Source organism: Lissotriton vulgaris, chromosome 3_1 (assembly GCF_964263255.1).
Source record: "Lissotriton vulgaris chromosome 3_1, aLisVul1.2, whole genome shotgun sequence".
Taxonomy (NCBI): domain Eukaryota; kingdom Metazoa; phylum Chordata; class Amphibia; order Caudata; family Salamandridae; genus Lissotriton; species Lissotriton vulgaris.
In genome coordinates, this window is record NC_141689.1 from 923026476 (window position 1) to 923046793 (window position 20318).

Here is a 20318-nt window from a genome sequence, read left to right on the forward strand (position 1 = left end):
TTGGAGCATAGGACTTGACCCCCCAGGAATTGCAATATTCAAATCAGACTGGCACCACTATGGTCTAATTATAGGCCCGAGGATCAATCAGGACTTAACCTTATAGAATGACCACCAAAGGGTGATTGTTTGAATAGTGCAACACAAAAATATGATACACAGAATCCTGAGCATCAGATTAACTGCTCTGTAAACATCGTAGACAAGGAGGCCGGGGTAAATAATGATGAGGCTACTCCCCCTAGGGATGGAAGTTCTAATGAAGTGCCCACAGTTGATAGGCCCCTAAACACAGTTGTAGGAGGAATAGCTCCAGATATAATTACCAGCAAGACTAATCCACACACGAAAATAATTAAACTAATCTCTTGGAACATAGTGGGGCTCCAGAAAAATATGTTAAACCCAGAATGGAGCGAATTCATAGACATGTTTGATATCTGCATGTTTCAAGAAACGTGGAGCATATCCCCCCGATATAAATGTGGATATTCTACCCACTTTATTCCTGCAGTTAGTATAGGGAGAGGTCGACCTTTGGGGGGTCTACATGTTTGGATTAAAGTAGCGCTTAATCTGGAGGCTACTGTTCACTCTTTGCCATCGCAGGATATACTGCATATCTCTGTTAAGGGCAACCATTCTATAAGCTCTTTTGAGCTGTTTAATGTGTATGCCCGAGTGTCCCCGGGAGGTCAAACCTCACCCACCATAGCCTTACTTGAGGGGGCACTTGCAGGTATTTCCTTACTCTCCAGTGTCATCATAGGGGGAGATTTTAACTGTACCTACGAACCCCTAAGTGCAGATGATATCGTGGACATGAATGAAGACGATTGTAAAAAGTCTATCCCCCCTTTGACCCTAGCCCCAATCAAAAAGTGGAATCCAAGAGCGATCCAAATAAATGCCCTAACAATAGAATATAACTTACGTGCTCTGAACGGTAGGACAATCTCGGACCCAAATGGTGCGATGACCTACAACAAACTTAGTTGCCAATCCCGAATTGATTATATTATTCTTGACACTGGCTCTTGGAATAGACTAATTGACATGGAAATCATACAGTCACAGGATAGCGATCACAACCCGCTTTGTATGGAAATAAAATGGGGGGTGGAGAGGGAATCCTCAGATGATCCACTAATGATAACAAAAGAATTAGTCCCATCTAACTGCAACTGCAGACTTAAATGGAACAGGGTGTTGTGTCAAGAAGATAGTCAACTTTGTATCAAAGGTCTGGTGGAATTAGAAACCAGGGAACTTGTATCTAAAATCCCTGTCCACCACACCGATCAAAATGTCTCCCTTACAGACTCCTACAATACCCTAATGAAGAACATTGGCTCCTTCTTCACAATAAAAGACACAGGGGGACCAAAAAGGAAGAATCCAGTAAAAGCCAGCACCCCATGGTACACGGCACAATGTAGGGAAAGGAGAAGGGCCATAGCAAATGCTATTAGAAGAAAGGATACCTCATCTGTTCGGTTGGCTAGAAAGGAATATAACTTGTGCATCATAAGGGCTAAGAGGGATTGGGAGGAGGAATATTGGCAGTAACTTAAGGTCGCTGCCATCTCAAAAAACCCAACTCTGTTTTGGAACCTGATAAACAAATTAGACAGAAGAGGTATGGAGCCCCTCGGCAACCACATAACTGAACAGCAATGGCACTCACACTTCTCAAATTTGTATTGTGGTGAAGATGATGCAGGTCCATCTTGTAGGGCACAAAATAACCGTAGTAATGAGGGGTCTGTACCCGTAGAACCCTTTACAACCCGGGAAGTTCTTGATGCTATTAGGAATATAATCCCCGCAAAAGCGGCAGGCCCGGATGGGCTACCGGGTGATTTATATATACAGGACCCCAAGTTATGGTTGGATTTTATTGCCCCCCTTATGAACTTAATCCTCAGTGGGCATTCTGTACCCGACTCCTGGGAGGGTGCGGAAGTGGTTACCATACATAAGAAAGGCGATAGGGAGGACCCTGACAACTACAGGCCGATTAGTTTAATCGACGCTATGCAGAAAGTAGTTGGCAGGGTCATTGTAAATAGTATGGACAGATGGTTAGAGGGGGGGAACATACTTTCCCACTTCCAGGCGGGCTTTCGTAAAAACGTGGGCACAATGGACCAGGTTTTTAGGTTCTGGGCAATATATTGGAAAACAGCAACTATTATGAAGGGGAATCTTTACTTGGCCTTCATAGACCTCAAAAGTGCCTTCGATTTGGTAACTCGTGACAAACTCTGGAGGGTATTGCAGGATATGGGGTTCCCTCATTACCTCCTGGAGGTTATAGTCAAACTCCATGAGGACAGCTATGCTAGGATTAGTTGGGGTAGACAGGGTCAGTTAACAGGGAGGGTGTCTGTGAACAGGGGGGTACGCCAGGGCTGTGTGATGGCCCCAACATTGTTCTCCCTCTTTGTCAATGGGGTGGTAGACCATCTGAGGGAGTGCAGTGCCGGCGCCCCAGTCCTGGCAGGGGAAAAACACCTACTCTCCTCTTCGCGGATGACACCCTCCTGTTGGCCAAAACCCCATCTGGTCTACAAAAATTATTGGATAGATTTAGCCTGTTCTGCCACAAACGTGGGTTGACCATTAACATGACTAAAACCAAGCTGATGTTGTTGCCCCCCTCCAAAAAAAGCTAAGAAAATCAACATCATTCATAATAGGTTATCTCTTGAAGTGGTTGAGGATTTTGACTACCTGGGAATCAGAATTAACAGCAGAATGAAGTGGGGTTCCCATGTGGCCAAGATTCTGCTAAACCTCAAGAGAGTCTCAGTTGCCATTTTAAGGAGCCAGCGAATGTCAGTCAGCAGACCTATCGCCCCGGCTCTTGCTGTTTATGATGGGAGGGCGCTGCCCTCTGCGACTTATGGGGCTGAACTTCGGGGTTGTGAAAACGTCCCAGATCTGGTAAGAGCAGAGAACAAATTTATAAGGGACTTAGGCCCAGTTGTAGGTAAATCTGATTTACCGACTCTAGAAACCGAATTTTACCGATTCGGTATTCTAGATTCGGTAAAGCAGATGTAGGTAAAAAATTGGAACTTTTTACCGAATCTGTATGATTCGGTAATTACCGAATCAGTATTTACCAATTCGGTAATTGCCATTGATTCCTAAGGGCCTGTAGGCCCATAGGAATCAATGTCAATTACCGAATCGGTAAATACCGATTCGGTAAAATTACTGATTTTGCAAGGGTGACAGGGTGTCACTTTGACACCCTGTTGCACCCCTGATTTTGACTTGTGTGCCATGTGACACACATACATGCCCTTAGGGCATGTCTGTGTGCCACATGGCACAGGTGTACATGCACAGATGTGCTTGTACACAGGTATTCGATATTTACCATGCAATAGAATTGCATGGTAAATAACGAATCGGTAAGGGCCTGTGGCACTGTTTTCTGTGCCTCCTACATATCGATTTACCGATTTGGTAAATTTACAGAATCAGTATTTTACTGAATCGGTAACTTTACCAATTCGGTAAATATACAGATTCTGTGCATTTTAAGGCCGCTACATCTCCATTTGTAAATACTGGTCGGTAACGGCCGAAATCAGCCGTTACCGACCGTTATTTGCCGATCTACATCTGGCCCCTTGTCTCCCTTCCTACCTCAACTCCGTTGAAACCCCTTTTCCATGAGATGGGCAAACGCTCCATCTTAGATATAGTTAACCTTCGTCCCTTGCTGTTTTGGGTGCACCTGAGGAGGACCCCAGAGCTAGCAAACTCTGCCTTGGTGATGGATGAACTGATTACCTTGAACAGTGCGAATAAAATACAGTGGGTAAATAAAATGAGACAAATGGTTACGAAACTGGGCTTGGCCGAATTTTGGAACTCTCGGCCCTCCCCCAACCCAAGGAAATAATTAAGAAAATCTATTGGGAGTGGGTAGATGCAGAGGAACAGAAGAGCTTGAAATGGGGATCTCTAACCACACAGTTCTTAGAACACAAATCAAGCAGAAAGTTGGAACCGTTTTTAGACTTCATCAGAATACCAAGAGACAGATCGGTCTTCCTAAAAATGAGGTATGGGACACTATCCCTCAATAAATTCACTGAAAGATGGAAAGGGTCAAGGGTCTCAAACAGTACTTGCCCATGCTGCCCGTGTAAATCAGAATCCTTACCACATTTTTTGTTTGGCTGTAAAGCTTACAAGAGGGCGAGGCTGAGATGGTTGAAACCAGTTTATATAGAGTTGGGGGTCAGAGATTTCCGGGTTGCCTTACGTATGCTTACAATTGATACTACATCCCTTCTTATTGTATGTGGATTGGCAAAATATCTATCATGCGCCTGGCTTATCCGCACCAGGATGTTAAATGCTAAAGAAGTATAGATTGTATACATACTGTGCCCTACTTATATCTATGTTTATATTATTGTACTTTAGTATTGTCATCAAATTGTTCTTATCAATGTAAAAAATATTTTATTGCCTTTTATTACATGAATCGTATATTTTTACCAAACATGCTCTTTAGAATGTATGTACTTTTATGATATGACAATATCGAATAAAGTATTACAACATAATTAATTTAGTATATTTAAATTACTTCCCACCCTATTTTCCTATAAACCCACAACCCGCTCCAGTACTAAAACATAACATTTACTTAAAATAACATTATTAATATATAAAAATAATACACATATAATTTTAAAACAAGTAAAATACTTAACCCAAAAAATATTACACATACATAATAAAATACATAACAATAATACAAATATCGATATTAGTAACTTCGATATTACTTACATCAATATAAAAAAATCGATAATACTTACCTTAGGGTCAATATTCTGTCCAACGATATTCTCGACCACGATATTCTGTACCTTCGATATTTCCAACTTGATATTTTTGTAGGTCGATATTTAGAACTCAATATTTAGACTGTGCACCCCTTATCCCTGTAATGGTAAGGCAGAACAATCCTAGGTAAATTTTTTGTTTTTCTGTGGTTTTTATCGCAAGTGTTTTCAGCTTTGTCTTAAACCCACATGGAAAAAGTTAGCCTTTCAGAAATGTAGGGTGTCCTTAACCTTCCTTCAACTGTTAAACAGCTCTGATATCTGTTAGATCATGTGTTGTTTTCTTAAGATGGCTATTTGCAGCAGAAAATCCATAAAGGGGAGCAGGTAGGGTAGGCGAGGCGTCTAGAGAGACAGTTGTATAATCTTTTTAATTAAATTTGCTGCATGTGATGGATTGATGTGATTTTAATGTTTTTAGCTATTTAGCTAATCATGAATGAATTCAGAATGTTATTTATGATACTGCATTTATTTTATATGTTTGATATTTGTGTTGTTTTTACTCTGTGCTTTTATGATCTTTTTAAGATCGAATTACGATCTATTGAATTACCTGGTAATTTCAAATTAAATTTTAATAGACAAAAAATTTCTAATTCTTGCAGGTGACCTCAGTACAGAAATTATGGCGGTTGATCTTACTTACCCAGAAGTGATGATTGCATTTATAACTTTTGCGCTAGTCTTCATGGTCCTAAGAAACATAAAAAATGATGGTAAAACTCCTCCAGGACCATGGGGACTGCCAGTTTTTGGAAATATATTTCAGCTTGGGGCTCTGCCTCATATCACCCTTTCGAAAATGGCAAAGCAATACGGAGATGTGTTCCTCCTCTATCTTGGAACTGTGCCAGTCCTTGTTATCAGTGGTCAAGAAACCATCAAAAAAGTACTGCTGAGGCAAGGAGACAGCTTTGGTGCCAGGCCAAAGTTGCACTCGCTGTCTTTAATAGCAGAAAGTAGCCTTTTGTCATTTTCCCCATACTTTGGAGAAACGTGGAAGCTTCATAAGAAAATTGCCAAAAATGCTTTACGGACATTTTCAAAATCCGAAGCAAAAACATCCACTTGCTCTTGCCTTCTTGAAGAATATGTGTCTGCTGAGGCGGTGGAACTGGTGGCAACACTGTCTGAGCTCACAGGGAGAAAAGGTTATTTTGATCCCAGTGGAGAAATAACTCTGGCTGTTGCCAATGTTGTTTGTGCTCTCTGCTTTGGCAAGCGATATGAGCATACAGATAAAGAGTTCACTGATGTGGTACAAAACAATGAGGAAGCACAAAAAGCATCAGCTTCGGGGGCTGCAGCTGATTTTATTCCACTGATACGTTATTTGCCTCTGCCAGGCCTTAAAGCACTGACAGAAAGCGTTAGGCGTTTTCAGAACTTTGTCAAGAAACATGTCGATGAACATTATGCAACATGCGACGAGGTAAGTCATTAACAATGTGAGTTGGACTATTGTCAGGATTTTAGTTGGATCTATCAATTTTTGTAATGTTGGTGGCTTATCTATCTGTACCCATTTCGTATATTTCACATGATCTATTTATTTTGGGGTAGTCTGTTTGAAAACACAGTTTTGTTCGAAGTGCATCTAAAATGGGCCACTGAATGCAATTTCCTTTTATGAATACACTAGCAGCCCGCCCCAGCGTTGCCTGGGGCAAAAGGGGGCTGGGGGCAGCATTTCAGGCTTGCGATGGCTCCCGCCCGTCCCTCGGTGCGCAACCGCGGCTTTTGGCTGGTTCACTTACCTCACCCGCCGCTCCTCCTTGCGCTGCTGATTTTACTGCTCCACTGCTCCTCCGCTTCTCGCTGCTCAGTACCGCTTGTCCGCCGCTCGCCGCTCCTCCCCGCCTGTCCGCAGTTCCTCCCCGCGCTCATGTCCTCCGCTCTTCCTGTTGCTCCTGAACGCCGCTCCTCCCCGCGCTCCCGATGTCATCACGCAGACGTCGCGGCCGGCGCTACGAATCAGGGGACTACTTTGTTTTTAAAGTTACATTTTTAAATGTACGTATTTTTTTTTTATTTTATGTAGCCTATGTCCATCTACACACCCTGACAATTTCAAGGATGTATCGGGTGTGTGTGTGTGGTTCCCGAGTTTACCTGGCTCAAAGGGTTGTGTTCTCTCTTTATAATAGTAGTATAGATTATTGATAAAACAATGGTAAATCTTGAAGGTCAATAGATGTCTGAGCGGTATATGAATGGGTGTTTCAGTTTCTGTGTGGGTATGTGAGTGTGTACATGAGTTTGTGACTGGATCTTTGGGTTCATACATTTGTGAGTGATTGCATGAGTGTTTGAGTGGGTCTGTGAGTGAACATGAGTTTCTGAATGGGTACACAAGTGAGTACTCGACTGTGTGGATATACAAGTGAGTGTAAGAGTCTCTGAGTGGGTATGTAAGTGGGTGCATGAGTCTCCGAGTGGATGTATAAGTGGGTACATGAGTCTCGGAGTGGGTCTCTGACTGGGTGTATGAGTGTTTGGGTATTCGAATAAGCACATGCATTTCTTTCTGAGTCTGTGACTTGGTGCAGCACTGTCTGAGTGGGTATGTGAGTGAGTGCATGAGTGTCTGAGTTGTTATACAAATGGGTGTATGAGGGAGTGGGTCTGTGAGTGGGTGTATGAGGCTTTGACTGGGTCAGTGACTTTGTGTATGAGTCTCAGGGTGGTTCAGTGACTAGGTGTGTGAATGATGCATAACTCTTGGTGGGTCTCGGAGTGGGTGCATGAGAGTCTGAGTGGGTCTGTGAGTGAGTATATGAGTTTCTGAGTGGACCTTTGACTGGGTGCATAAGTCTCCGAGTGGGTATGTGAGAGGGTACAGGAGTGACTGTGACCAGCGAGTGTATGAATGTGTGTATATATATATATATATATTTTGTTGGAGGAGCATGGGAGTGCTAATGATGGAGTCCCCAGATGTGGTTCCAGGATGAGGACTAAGGATGACAGCAGATGGAACACGACAAACTTGCAGTGGGGCGTTTTTTTCGACTGCCAGCACAGGTTTAATGGTTCCCCTGTTTGGAAATGCCTTACTCGGGAGACTGGAGCCCTCTGGTGACTGGGCACCGCGGATACGGTGAGGAATGTTCGGCACAAGCAATTTTTTGTTTATTGGTCTCCTCCGACCCCATGTTTGTTGTCCATTCATTAACTTTCATTCAGTGCTATGCGTAGTCAAAGACATTCAAGGCTACCTTTTAACTATTTTTTCGCTACGAGACTCTGACTCATGCTCGCTACAATGCATTGGTATTTACTGGCCACAGCTTTAAGAGACACATATGCTGACTATAAAGATCCAGATTCCAGAACTATGTGGTTCTCGCTCAAGCCCAATGAGGCATTGTGGGAGTGAAAGTCCTCTCGGGGATGTGAGAGTGCAACGAGAAGCCAATATTTTGTCAAATAACCACACACTTTGTGTTTCTATGAATACATGGTTTTGCATCTGTTAGCACCACGGTTCCTGGCTTCATTTGCTTAAACAGTCATATAAGTGCAAGTACATTTGGGCGCAGAGTAACATCTATTTCCGCAGTTCAGCTTTCATTTCTCAAACACTGTTGGCCTTTGACTCGTGTCGCTACAATGGATTGATATTTACTGGCCTTGGTTTTAAGAGACACATATGCTGACTATCAAGTCCCAGATCTGTGTGTTTCTCGCTCGAGCGCATTGAGGCATTGTGGGTGTGAAAGTCCTCTCGGGATATGAGTGTGCAACGGGAAGCCAATATTTTGTCAAATAGTCACACACTTTGTGTTTCCTTTTAAAATTCCGTTCTGCGTCTGTTAGCACTACGGCTCCCAGCCTCACTTGCTTAAACAGTCATATAAGTGCGAGTACATTTGGGCGCAGAGTAACATCTGTTTCCACAGTTCAGCTTTCATTTCTCAGAAACTGTTGGCCTCAGGGTTATTAGAAGTAGCGAATAGGGCTTTAAGATGCCTCTACGTTTACATGTTTTAAAATAGTCACAGCACGGTTTTATTTATTTAAATTGAATGCATTTGCGTTATTTCAAGGGCTTTGTTTTCTAGAGCGATTGGTGCCACTGTTTAAATGTATCAATGATATATGTTCTCCCATGAGAGGCTACTGATGAAATTATCTCGGACAATTGCATTTACACACATTAATAATTTGGAAATATCATAAATATGCTGAATAACTAGCTGCACTATGCGTTTCAGAAAGGAGCATTTTTACACATTTGTAACAATGTTATATATCTACACATGCTTAAAGGGCAATAGTATTTCCTCGTTGTTTATTAAATGCCTTGATGGGGGAAGGGCTATATATACCTACAGCTGTAGGGCGCCACTCAGATTGAAAAAAGGCTTCTGCGAAACCAAAACGCGTCTCTCTAGCCATGGGGTCGAGTGAGACCTGATTCATTAAAGAAAGCCATACCTAACTTCTTCGAGTACGTGCCTTCTTCGGTGTCGAAGTGGGAAGGAGTATGCATATATATATATATATATATGCCGGTGCGCGAGTTATAGTTAGTCCAACTAACTATAACAGGCGAATTTCTCTGGTTTTATATGAGTCACATGTTCAACTAACTATAACGTCCCTGTAACCTATTTTTTTTTGTGAATTTCAAAGGCTTTTTAAATGCTAATTCCTAACTATAACGTCTGTTAAACCTATGGTTTTTGCAGTGAATTTCGAAGGTTTTTTAAATGATAATTTCATATTTTAATGTTTCTAAACCCTATATTTTTTCAATTTTTTTTTGGTAATATTTTGGAACTCTATTATACTTCTTTATTTTTAACTTTAAAATTATGTAATGTTTTATATGTTCCCAAATAAATACTGATATATTTTTTTTGGGGGGGAGAAAGCTGCACTCCCATACTGGTAGCGTACCAAGCTCCATCACCACACAAATCCTATCCGCCATATTGCTAGACTGGTAAATGATTTGCAGTTTCGTATCCGACGACTATGTGGCACCGCGTCCCACTAACATCATATACGCATGAAGTCACCCCAGGCGCTACTTTGGTATCCGACGGGTAAGCAGTACCAAGCCACGCTTTATGTCATGTAAATATGGGGTTACGTCCGCTGCGCTTTGAGCATGCGACGAGTACACGCTACCAGGCCCTGTGTTACGTCACAGACGTATAGTATCGTGCCGGGTACACCATTCTCTTTTTTTTGTCTCAAAAGTATATCGAAATAACTTTAAACAGTATATGAGAGCAAGCAATAATCTGAAATATTTCAGACATTTATATATTTTTAACTGTAATAAACTTATATTATGATAAATATATTTTGTCAAAATCACGTTGGGTGTGACTTCCTTGCGCGCTCGGTGTGCGATTGCCATGTGACTTTTAAAAAAGCATTTGATTGGTTAATAACATTTCCCAATGTAACAGTTGGACGTCCCCACCCATTTTACTCATTCTCTCGCCAGCGTTTGATGAGAGACACCTCTTCTGCTTAGAAAGCTTTTTTGAAAATTGTTTTTCTGTATACACATATCTTATACTGCACACAACATGCAACGATCATCTTGATCAATATTCATACTCTGTACATTAGCCTTCCACATGTGTTTGCCATGCATCTCAAACGTTCCATCAAAAAACAAATATGTGTTACAAGATGCCCCTGGTGTGTGTGTGTGCACATTATTGTGCTGCCTTTCGGCCTGGGTATTGGTGGCTCTAAGGAGTATCATCAGCCACGGGTAGAGTGCACATCCTAGATCACATGTAACAAACAGTAAACCGTAATGTACAGATTTGTATTGCTGTACGCTCTGTTGTCAGGCTTTACCAGTATAGTAGTGTGTCATATGTGAGACTTTCAGATTCACGTTTGACATACATTGCTTGACTGTAATGAGCATTATCACTGTGTATGATGTAGCCTCACTGGTGATCCTCCCTCCATCCGAGCACATTCACATGTGTACACTTCACGATAGCAACACCTTCAATAATACCGCACACCATTGACATGCCTGCCTGCGCATATCCACAGCCTGACAATGACATGTAATGTTCACCATCCAATCTACTCAAACACCATCTCATTAACGATAGTTTCCCCCCCCCCCCTCAACACATGCTACACTAATCTAAATTGCACACTCTGCAAGGTCAAAACTACAAAAGAAACACACATAAGTACACTTCCTGGCCCAGACAGGAACTGAACAACGCCCAGGTCCCCGGAATAATTATTCACACCCCTACTCTGGGATGGCGTACGCAAGCACAGCCCACTTTGCGTACGTATAAATAGGATAACCACAACGCCAGACCCCTCTTCTTCCAGACCACCTCTAGTGATCTGCCCCATCCACCTTGTATATTACAAAGCGCAATAAAAAAAAGAAATGGATCCATGAGGTTTACACAATCCTGGCAATCAACACGGGCTCTAAATTGTGAGCCCTACTGCCCGTCATCTACGAAAGAGATCCATGATGTGTACACTCTCTGCAATCAACACTCCATCTGAATTGTGAGCACTGCTGCCCGTAGTGCTTGCTCACATAACAATGACAGCAGGTAAGCAGAGCAGCCGGGGTGCACAGTGCCTCCAATTCAGCGTGGTTTTGCAGGAGGGGTGGGGTGTATCAGCCTGGTTGCGCAGGTGCGAACAAACGATATTGCTGTGCGTAATGATGTGTTCTCTGACCTCATTTAGTCTCATCTCCGTCTCATTTTAAAGAACTGCTGGACCGGCCTGAGCCAGCGGGCAGTGCTGTCCTACAGACACCTCTTGAGCACAGTGCTGCGGGAGGGTGGGTGCATCAGCCAGAGTGCGCACGTGCGAATAAGCGATATTGCCATGTGTAATGGTGTGATCTCTGACCTCATTCAGTCACATCTCTGTCTCATTTTAAAGACCTGCTGTACCATACTGTAGGCCTGAGCCTATGGGCAGCGCTGCCCTACAGGCCCCTGTTTAGCGCGATGCTGCAGGAGGGGTGGGGTGCATCACCCTGAGTGCGCACGTGCGAAAAAGCGATGTTGTCGTGCATAATGATGTGTTCTCTGACCTCATTCAGTCACATCAGTCTCATTTTAAGGACCTGCTGGACCGTAATGTAGGCCTGAGCCAGCGGGCAGCACTGCCCTACAGACACGTGGCATTGGCTTTTAGGACAATGTAGTGAGCTCGTTACTAAGTGTACATGCACACAGGCTCCCGCCACTGCATTACACATGCACATTTATGTTTCTAGCATGCGCTCTGATCCTTTCTATAAAAACCTTCGTATAACATATAATTATTTAACCTTGTGAATTCTCGAGCACTCCATCTCCTCTTTGAACCACGATTACCACTAACAGTTGGTAGATCGTACATTCAAAAACGAAGGATGCACTAACTCCTATTTTCTTTCAAGCTTGAAATAAACCTTAATTTACCTCCAGACGTTTCCACCATTAAATTATTTCTCCCTTTTCAGACATTCCATTGATTGCCTCAAGAAGGGCGGAGCAGGAGCTGACCCCGCAATGATGCCCTGGGCATTCTGACACCTTCCATTGTGGTATCAAGACACCGTCCCCGACCAGAGACCTGGTCTTCGGTACAAACGTACCCCGGACTAGGAGCTTACACCAACACATCGTGGGGCACACCAGTGGTGGCAGGTGAGCAGTTAAGCCTCGATGTGCAAGACCTACAATTGAGCACAGTGCGGGGGAATGGGCTGGGGTGCAGCACCCTGGATGCACATGTGCATGCAAGCGATTTTACCATAGCTAATAATGTAGGACTATATTATCAAAGAACGGCGATAAGATTATCACCACTTTAGCGACAATAAAGAGGTGATAAGGGGTTGATACTATGCCCTTGTGAATTCCCATAGAAGCCCAGGTTCACACCAGAACGCCCCTCCTCCCAATAAAGGTATACCAACTTCACGCTCTCACTCCCACCAGCAGGCTGGTAGTTGCAGACCGGGGGAATGGATTAAATAAGAAATCAGAGAAGGACTTTTTAAATTCATTCCCCCGGGCACTAGAGCTGGTGTGTGGCCCACGTCCATCAATTGGGGACATCACTCGATGTTTGGAGCGGTCCAGTCACTGCACAGTCGCCCATCTGGACTGCAACTACCAGCATGCACCTGCTCGTGGGAGTGAGAGCATGAAGTTGGTGTACTTTTTAAGGAGGAGGGGCGTAACAACACTTAACCAGGGAATGGAACTTTCATCAGCTATACCCTGTCTGACCCCCGGTAGCAGCGTGGAGCCCGTGGAAACGGCACTGACGAAAGCCTAAGATGGCTGAAACTCGTATGCCACTGTGCTTCATGGACTGCCAGCACCGCGCATATTGTCATCATTAAAGAACCTTCCAAGATTCCAGAGTGTACCGTGCCTTTTTCCATCCAGAGAGGAAGCGTGTTATGGTGTATTGTCAGCAAAGTTGGTCGCTGACTCACGGCACACCCTCTCGGTCAGGAGCACCGTGGCAGACCAACAGTGTGGGGATTTGCATTGTGAGGCAAAACACTGACTCCCCCAGCAGTTAATTTGCCATTCCAGTTGTATCTACTGCAAAGGGGAGAGAGGAGGCAACATGGTTTGCCTGAATAAGGATCAGCGAAGGACTTTTTTAATTCATTTCCCCGGGCACTAGAGCTGGTGTGTGGCCGGCGTCCATCAATTGGGGACATCACTCGATGTTGGAGCGGTCCTTTCACTGCACAGTCGCCCACCCGGACTACAACTACCAGCATGCACCTGCTAGTGGGAGTGAGAGCGTGAAGTTAGTGTACCTTTATCAGGAGGAGGGGCGTTACAACATTTAACCAGGGAACAGAACTTTCATTAGCTATACCCTGTCTGACCCCCGGTAGCAGCGTGGAGCCCGTGGAAACAGCACTGACGAAAGCCAATGAAGGTTGAAACACGTATGCCACTGCGTTTCATGGACTGCCAGCACCGCGCATATTGTCATCATTAAAGAAACTTCCAAGATTCCAGAGTGTGCTGTGCCTTTTTTCCGTCCGGAGAGGTGGCGTGGTATGATATATATATTCTACTGGCAGTTGCCGGTTGGTAGTAATAGTTAGGACTGAGTTACCATAGGAAAATCGCAACATTGTATTCCAGAGTGTGCTGTGCCTTTTTTCCGTCCGGAGAGGTGGCGTGGTATGATATATATATCCTACTGGCAGTTGCCAGTTGGTAGTAATAGTTAGGACTGAGTTACCATAGGAAAATCGCAACATTGTATTCCCAATAACTTTGGCGCAGATTGACGAATCTTCACGAAATTTTAAAAATAATTCTTTGTTGATTCGTCAAGGGGGGCCGAGAAAAAAGGGGAGTCCCGAAACGTGTTTTCTCCATGTTAATTTCCATAGGAAATTTTAGACAAGGCTACAGGTTGAATGGGTGAACGGAATTACCCCACATTTGGCAGGGAGAAGGGTCTTGATCTAGAAAGCACGTTTTTGTTTATTTGGTGTAAATCCGTTCAGTAGTTTTTGAGAAATATCAACATTTACAGATATCGATATTTGGGAATTCTGCCATCTGATTGGCTGAGGCGTTACAAGCACGAGCTTGCTGCTGATTGGCTGCGAGCGGTTGCAACTAGGAAGTGTTGGCCGTCATTTTGTGATTCTGTTGAAGCGAGTAAGGGGAAAAAGAGCAGAAAAAAGGTGGGAAAAAGGATGGTAGGAGTGCTGTGAGGTCTGTAGTGTGGTTAGGGTGTGCTGTAGAGGGAGTGTAAAGTGAAGTATTTACCCCTACCGGTTTGAAAGTGTTGTTTTGCCCACTGTGAGATGGTGCTGAGGAGATGTGCTGGTACACTCCTGGATGAAAGCGTGCGTGTAAACCGTGAGATTAGTGCTGTAAACTGATGTGCTCTGGGCGCTGTAGCATACTGGCCGACGCAAAGTATTTACCCCTTCCGGTGTGAAAGTGCTGTTTTGCCCACTGTGAGATGGTGCAGAGGTGAGGGGCCTGTGAACTCGGCGATGAAAGTGTGTGCCTAAACTGTGAGCTGAGTGCTCTGTAGCATCCTGGCAGAAGCAAAGTATTTACCCTTACCGGTGTAAAAGTGCTGTTTTGCCTAGAGTGAGATGGTGTTGAGGTGAGGTATCGGTAAAGTCGGGGATGAAAGCGTGTGCTTAAAACTGTGAGCTGAGTGCTGTAAGCTGATATGCTGTGGGCGCTGTAGCATACTGGCCGAAGTGAAGTATTTACTCCTACCGGTGAGAAAGTGCTGTTTTGCCCACCGTGAGATGTGTTGAGGGGAGGTGCCGGTACACCTGGGGATGAAAGCGTATGCCTAAAGTGTCAGCTGAGTGGTCTGTAGCATACTGGCAGAACCAAAGTATTTACTGTTATCGGTGTGAAAGTGCTGTTTTGTCTAGAGTGAGATGGTGCAGAGGTGAGGTACCACTAGACTCGGGGATGACACTGTGCGCCTAAACTGTGAGCTGAGTGCTGTAAACTGATGTGCTCTGGGTGGTGTAACATACTGGCTGTTGTAGCATATGTGTGCAGGTGGTGTTAGTATGCATTTAGAGTATAGCTTGAGTGGGAAGCAAAGTACTCACTGGTACCAGTCCGAAGACTCCGGGATGAAACTGTGAGTGTATGTCTTGAGTTTATTGCTGTAAAGTGATGTGTTGTGGGTGCTGTAAGATACTGGCAGCTGTAGCACACCTGTGTAAGTAGTGTTAGTGTACGTTTATACTATATAGGGAGTTGGAAGCGAACTACTCACCCCTACCGGTCTGCAGACTCGAATTAAGTGTTTTAGGAAACAGGAATAAAGAAAACATTGTGAGGAATATAATGCAGAATGTTACAGAAGAAAAATGGTGAAATGAGGTGTGTCTAAGAAAGTGGCTGTGTGTAATGAAGGGATGAAGTTTGAAAATTATATTGAAAGTGTCCTTATTTAAGTGCCATAATTGGACCCACTGGAGCTAGGGCATCCAGCTGATGCAAAGTTGAACCACTTCTGCTGTATTCAAACGTAAGCTCCTGCATCAGTGAATTGCGTATTACATGTTACAGTTGCATGTGACATAAGCAATAGCTATTACACTTCAATGACTCTACATTCTATAAGGAAAATAGCAATAGGATCCGATTACCACATGTATCCTTTAAGAAAGGAAAGAAATAAAAAAGAAACTGCAAAATGTAATCATCAACCTTTTTAGGTACCTTGGCAGTGCTTTTTTGTAACAGAAAATTATCAACAGTAGAATAGTTAGGAATCTGTTGTACAGTAGATTCAATGTGGTGCGTGTCAGAATTGGTACTAATTCTAGACGTGGTTTCTAAATGGGTGTCGGGTTTAGGCTAATTTTGGAAGTAAATAGTGTATTTGCATAGGCCATACATCACCGATCCCTGGTTAAAGTGGCGACATAAAGTAATAATGAAGATAGAGTTCAAATGTCTGAGTATACTTAGAAAGTTGTTATGTGAAAGTAGTATGATTGATTTGTTTTTTTTTTTTTCAGTTACAGGATTGATTGCAAGTGTGGTTTTCTTCAATGTTTTCTATACATATATACATACACATTTATATACATATATTAAGTATTATGAGGTGTATTACAAAACTCACGATCGATTTTAATATGATTGCAAAGGGCTCCAAATTTTTACGCCTTTCTTTCACCCTGTACAAACCATAGCATCCCTCTATACTCAGCTGACCATCCACATAATTTTTTTTGCTCCAGGAACATCATCCTCTCCCTTTTGCGCAGCCTATCAGCACCACTGATTCACCCGATTTCTTCCTGTGTCTCCCCAGTGCGACCTCTCTTATCCAAAGGCCATAGGTCAGTTTCTGTTCGTGGAGGGGAGCTCCTTCCGGTGCCTGGAAAGCTCTTCAATGTTCTCCATCCAGGAGCACAGAAGTTTGGTGACACGAAGAACAGTTGACTGGTACTCTGTCACTGCCTCAATGTTTTCAGTGAGCCGAGCTAGCTCTGCCACCAGATCCTGCACAGCGCCTTAGAAGTGCCTTGCAAACCTACAATACCGCACCTTGCACCGCTCCTACCCCGTAGTAGGATTGAACTGTATTATAAAAAATGGAAAGGAAAAAGTAAAAAAAGATGGAAAAAAGATTCCAGTCCAGAAGTTTTTCAGCGGCTTGAGATGCATAATGTTGCAAGAGGCTATTGTTGCCATTGTCTGAGAAAAGCGAAGCGATCCAATTCATAACCTCGAAGGGACAGGAATGTTCCTCGAATGTTGGAGCGGCAATTTGAATTTGCAGGCAATTTGCGATGTTGTGACAGGTCGCACCTTGCAGGAGATCTTTCGCAGCTGCGCAGGAATCCCATTCCGCTGCGATTCCTTTGTGCATTGCAATCGCCATTTCTCCACTGCCAGAGCAATCACGTTCATGATTTTCAAGATAAGGCATTACCAGCTAGATATCGGGAGCGATTGTTGGGGTGTTGTGAAGGCACACATCCATTCGCCAGTCAAATGGGCAAGTTTTGCAATTAAACGATTGTTGTACCCATATTGCATAAGTGTAGATAAATGTTATGTTTTAGCTAGCTCTGATAATAGATGGAGGCAGGTAACCAAAATGTTTTTCCGTTTTTTTACAGTATTGATGTAGCTTGGTGTAGAGGCGTATTCTGTCGGGCATAGTTGTTACCACAGAGAGCGTAGCCATTTCTAGAAGTAGAATTAGTAGTAGGATGGCCGCAAACATAGTGAAAATTATGGAAACTGTTCCTGTTATTCCAGAGATAATCTAATGAATGTAGTCTAATATTAAAAGAAGAACAGTTTGAAAGTGTGTTAGAAGGCTGTAGGAGACCGTGTTAAAAAAGTGTGCCAGGCCTTGAGTGAGACATGTGTTGAAAACTGTGTAACAATTCACAAAGTGTAATTGGCGGTTCGTATTTAAAAGGGAGTGTATTTTACTTGAAGTTCGTGGTATCTGCAGTTGATACATTTCTTTTGCAGAAGTGAGGGAGACTTCTGTTCTGAACAAAAGCGCTTTTAGTTTGGTTTGTTTCTTGAAATCTGTTTTCAAACTAGGAATTGAAGGCCAAGTTGAAGTTTGGGAGTTAGTTTGTGTGGGTAGGAATAGACATTGGCAAAGGATGTTACTGTGTTTGAAACAGTAAGGACATGCGGTGTGCCAGCTCACATTCCGTAGGAGGGCATGCTATTGAGAAGCAGAAAACTGCAGTTAGAAAGCTGTGTGAATGTTGGTGTGATTGTGGGAGTTTGCGTTCTTTTAAGAAAGGTTGCAAGGTTGGGGGATGTAAGCTTAGAGGTGTTGTGTAGTTGGACATTCTTGGATAGTAATAAATGACTGTCATTGTGGTCGCACTTTTCACCTGTGAGAAAAACTTCTGTATGCTCTTTAAGACAGTGATATGTGAATGGGAGAAACCACTGCTCGTGAATAAAAGAACTACCTTATATAATCCCATACAACATGACAAACAATATGTGCACCTAGCAGACACAGTGATACTACATACTGTGGGAAACCTGGCTAGCCATGTACACAAACTAAACATGGAATGGCACCTCTGCTACTCAATGCAGAATCCAGGGAGAGATGGGGGCAAAGTATTTGCGAAGGTGGTAAGTAATTATCGATTATAAAAGTATATAATGCATAGTCTTGAGGGGATGTGCCGGGCAGAGTTGAGTATGCTGAGCATAGATATGTACATGTCAACATACAATAATGGTCTATTGAGTGAAGTCGACAGTGGACGCAACCATGATAGTACAATCAGTAGGGAAGATTACGGAATGGTAGCGTGTACGTGCCTCCCCCCCTTAACGGTTTAGGGTAGTGGGCTGGCTCGGCGTACGCAAGGGTAGCGTAGGGATTTGAAGTAGAGGCACGTTTCTCTGAGTGTGGTTCTCTTCCGGATTGGTGAAAGTGTTTGCCAGGTCTGCGCAGCTTACACCGCCACGAGGCTGACACCGTGAGCGAAGGTGGCTGCGTGAATGATACTTTCAGTGTGCTGGTATCTAGAAAGCGTAATGGCCTCTGCGATGCATATATGCTCCACAGTTCACCTTTCAACACCGCCATATGTGAAAGAGAGCCCACCACATGATGGCGAAAGCTCCTGGGCTGAGGTCTGCGAGCTCGGAAGGCTCCTTAGATTAACAATGGGTACCACGATACAGGCACACAGTGCCCAGCCTGAGGCCCAGCACCGTGGAGTGCTCTGCATACTACTAACACAGTAGTCCGACAGGTACCAACAGTGGAACAGTGTTTTTGATACCATAGTGGGCGATGCTAGAACTGTATCTGAGAGTGGAGATGAAGGTACTTCCTTCGACTAGGTGTAAGAAACTCTAGGTCCCAACAGTGGAACGGTGTGTTGATCACACAATGGACGATGTCTGACATTACCTGTTGCTGTTTTTTCACAGAACTCCCTCTGTTGAGGAGTGCCAGACTCTGTGCTTCTGTAGTTAACTCCTGCACATAGTTATTGGGCTTAGTTGACTGCTACTGATGGAATACACCACGGTAGAGAAGGTCCAAACAGTGAAACGGGGGCTTAATTCTATGATTGAGGATGTCAGAAGTTAAAGTTTGTGATGAGTTTTGTGTACCCCCTCTGATGAGGCACAACTAACTCTACTTACTAACCTCAATGGAAGATCTTAGAACTGGATCTGAGAGTGGAGATGAAGGCACTCCCTTCGACTAGGTGCAAGAAACTCTAGGTCCCAACAGTGGAATGGTGTCTTGATCCCACAATGGCCGATTTCCAATATTACCTGCTGCTTGCTTTTCTCAGAAGTTCATGTGTTGAGGTGCATCACACTCTGTGCTTCCATAGCTAACTGCTGCACATGATTATTGGGCTTGGTTGACACTAGTCAGCGGAGTATACCATGGTACAGCAGGTGCAAACAGTGAAATGGGGTCTTGATTGTATGATTGTGGATGTCATAAGTTAAAGTCTGTGATGATTTCTGTGTACCCTCTCTGATCAGGTGCAACCAACTCCGTGCTTTCGAATCCAACGGTATGTGGCTGGCTGTGAGGTGTTAATGACCACTGCATCTGGTCTAAACGTTGGTTCGCAGGGTTCACAATTTAGATTGAGTGGTGATTGTTTAATTATAGAATCCAGTAGTTAAGTAATTAGAACGTCTATTGAAACATACACAATATTGTTTTATTAGAACATTGGAATGTTGGGAGCTCCATTGAGAACAATGGAGTAGCTCCGTTCTTATAATGGCTTGAATAAGCCTGGAGCTCCAACATTGCAAAATTGTTTTGTTCACAGCGCTGGCAGTGAACAAATGCTTCAGGGGGTCTGAAGGGATTCCAATCCCCTTGCGCTCTCTTAAGGCTTTGCTTTATTTGGTAGAACATTCTACCCTCTAGTGGCAGAATGTTCAAATAGCCTTA

General features: G+C 43.6%; 1 protein-coding gene across 2 annotated transcripts in view; it reads left to right on the plus strand.

Moving 5' to 3' along the window:
- Positions 1-20318, plus strand: part of LOC147727219 (cytochrome P450 1A1-like) — a 230718-nt gene that overhangs the window by 67487 nt on the left and 142913 nt on the right. For both annotated transcript variants that reach the window (XM_086961268.1, XM_086961269.1), the window contains one exon: positions 5489-6315. In XM_086961268.1, coding sequence (XP_086817394.1) covers positions 5509-6315 — 807 coding nt within the window. In that variant the 5' untranslated portion in view covers positions 5489-5508. The remainder of the gene's footprint in view (positions 1-5488; positions 6316-20318) is intronic.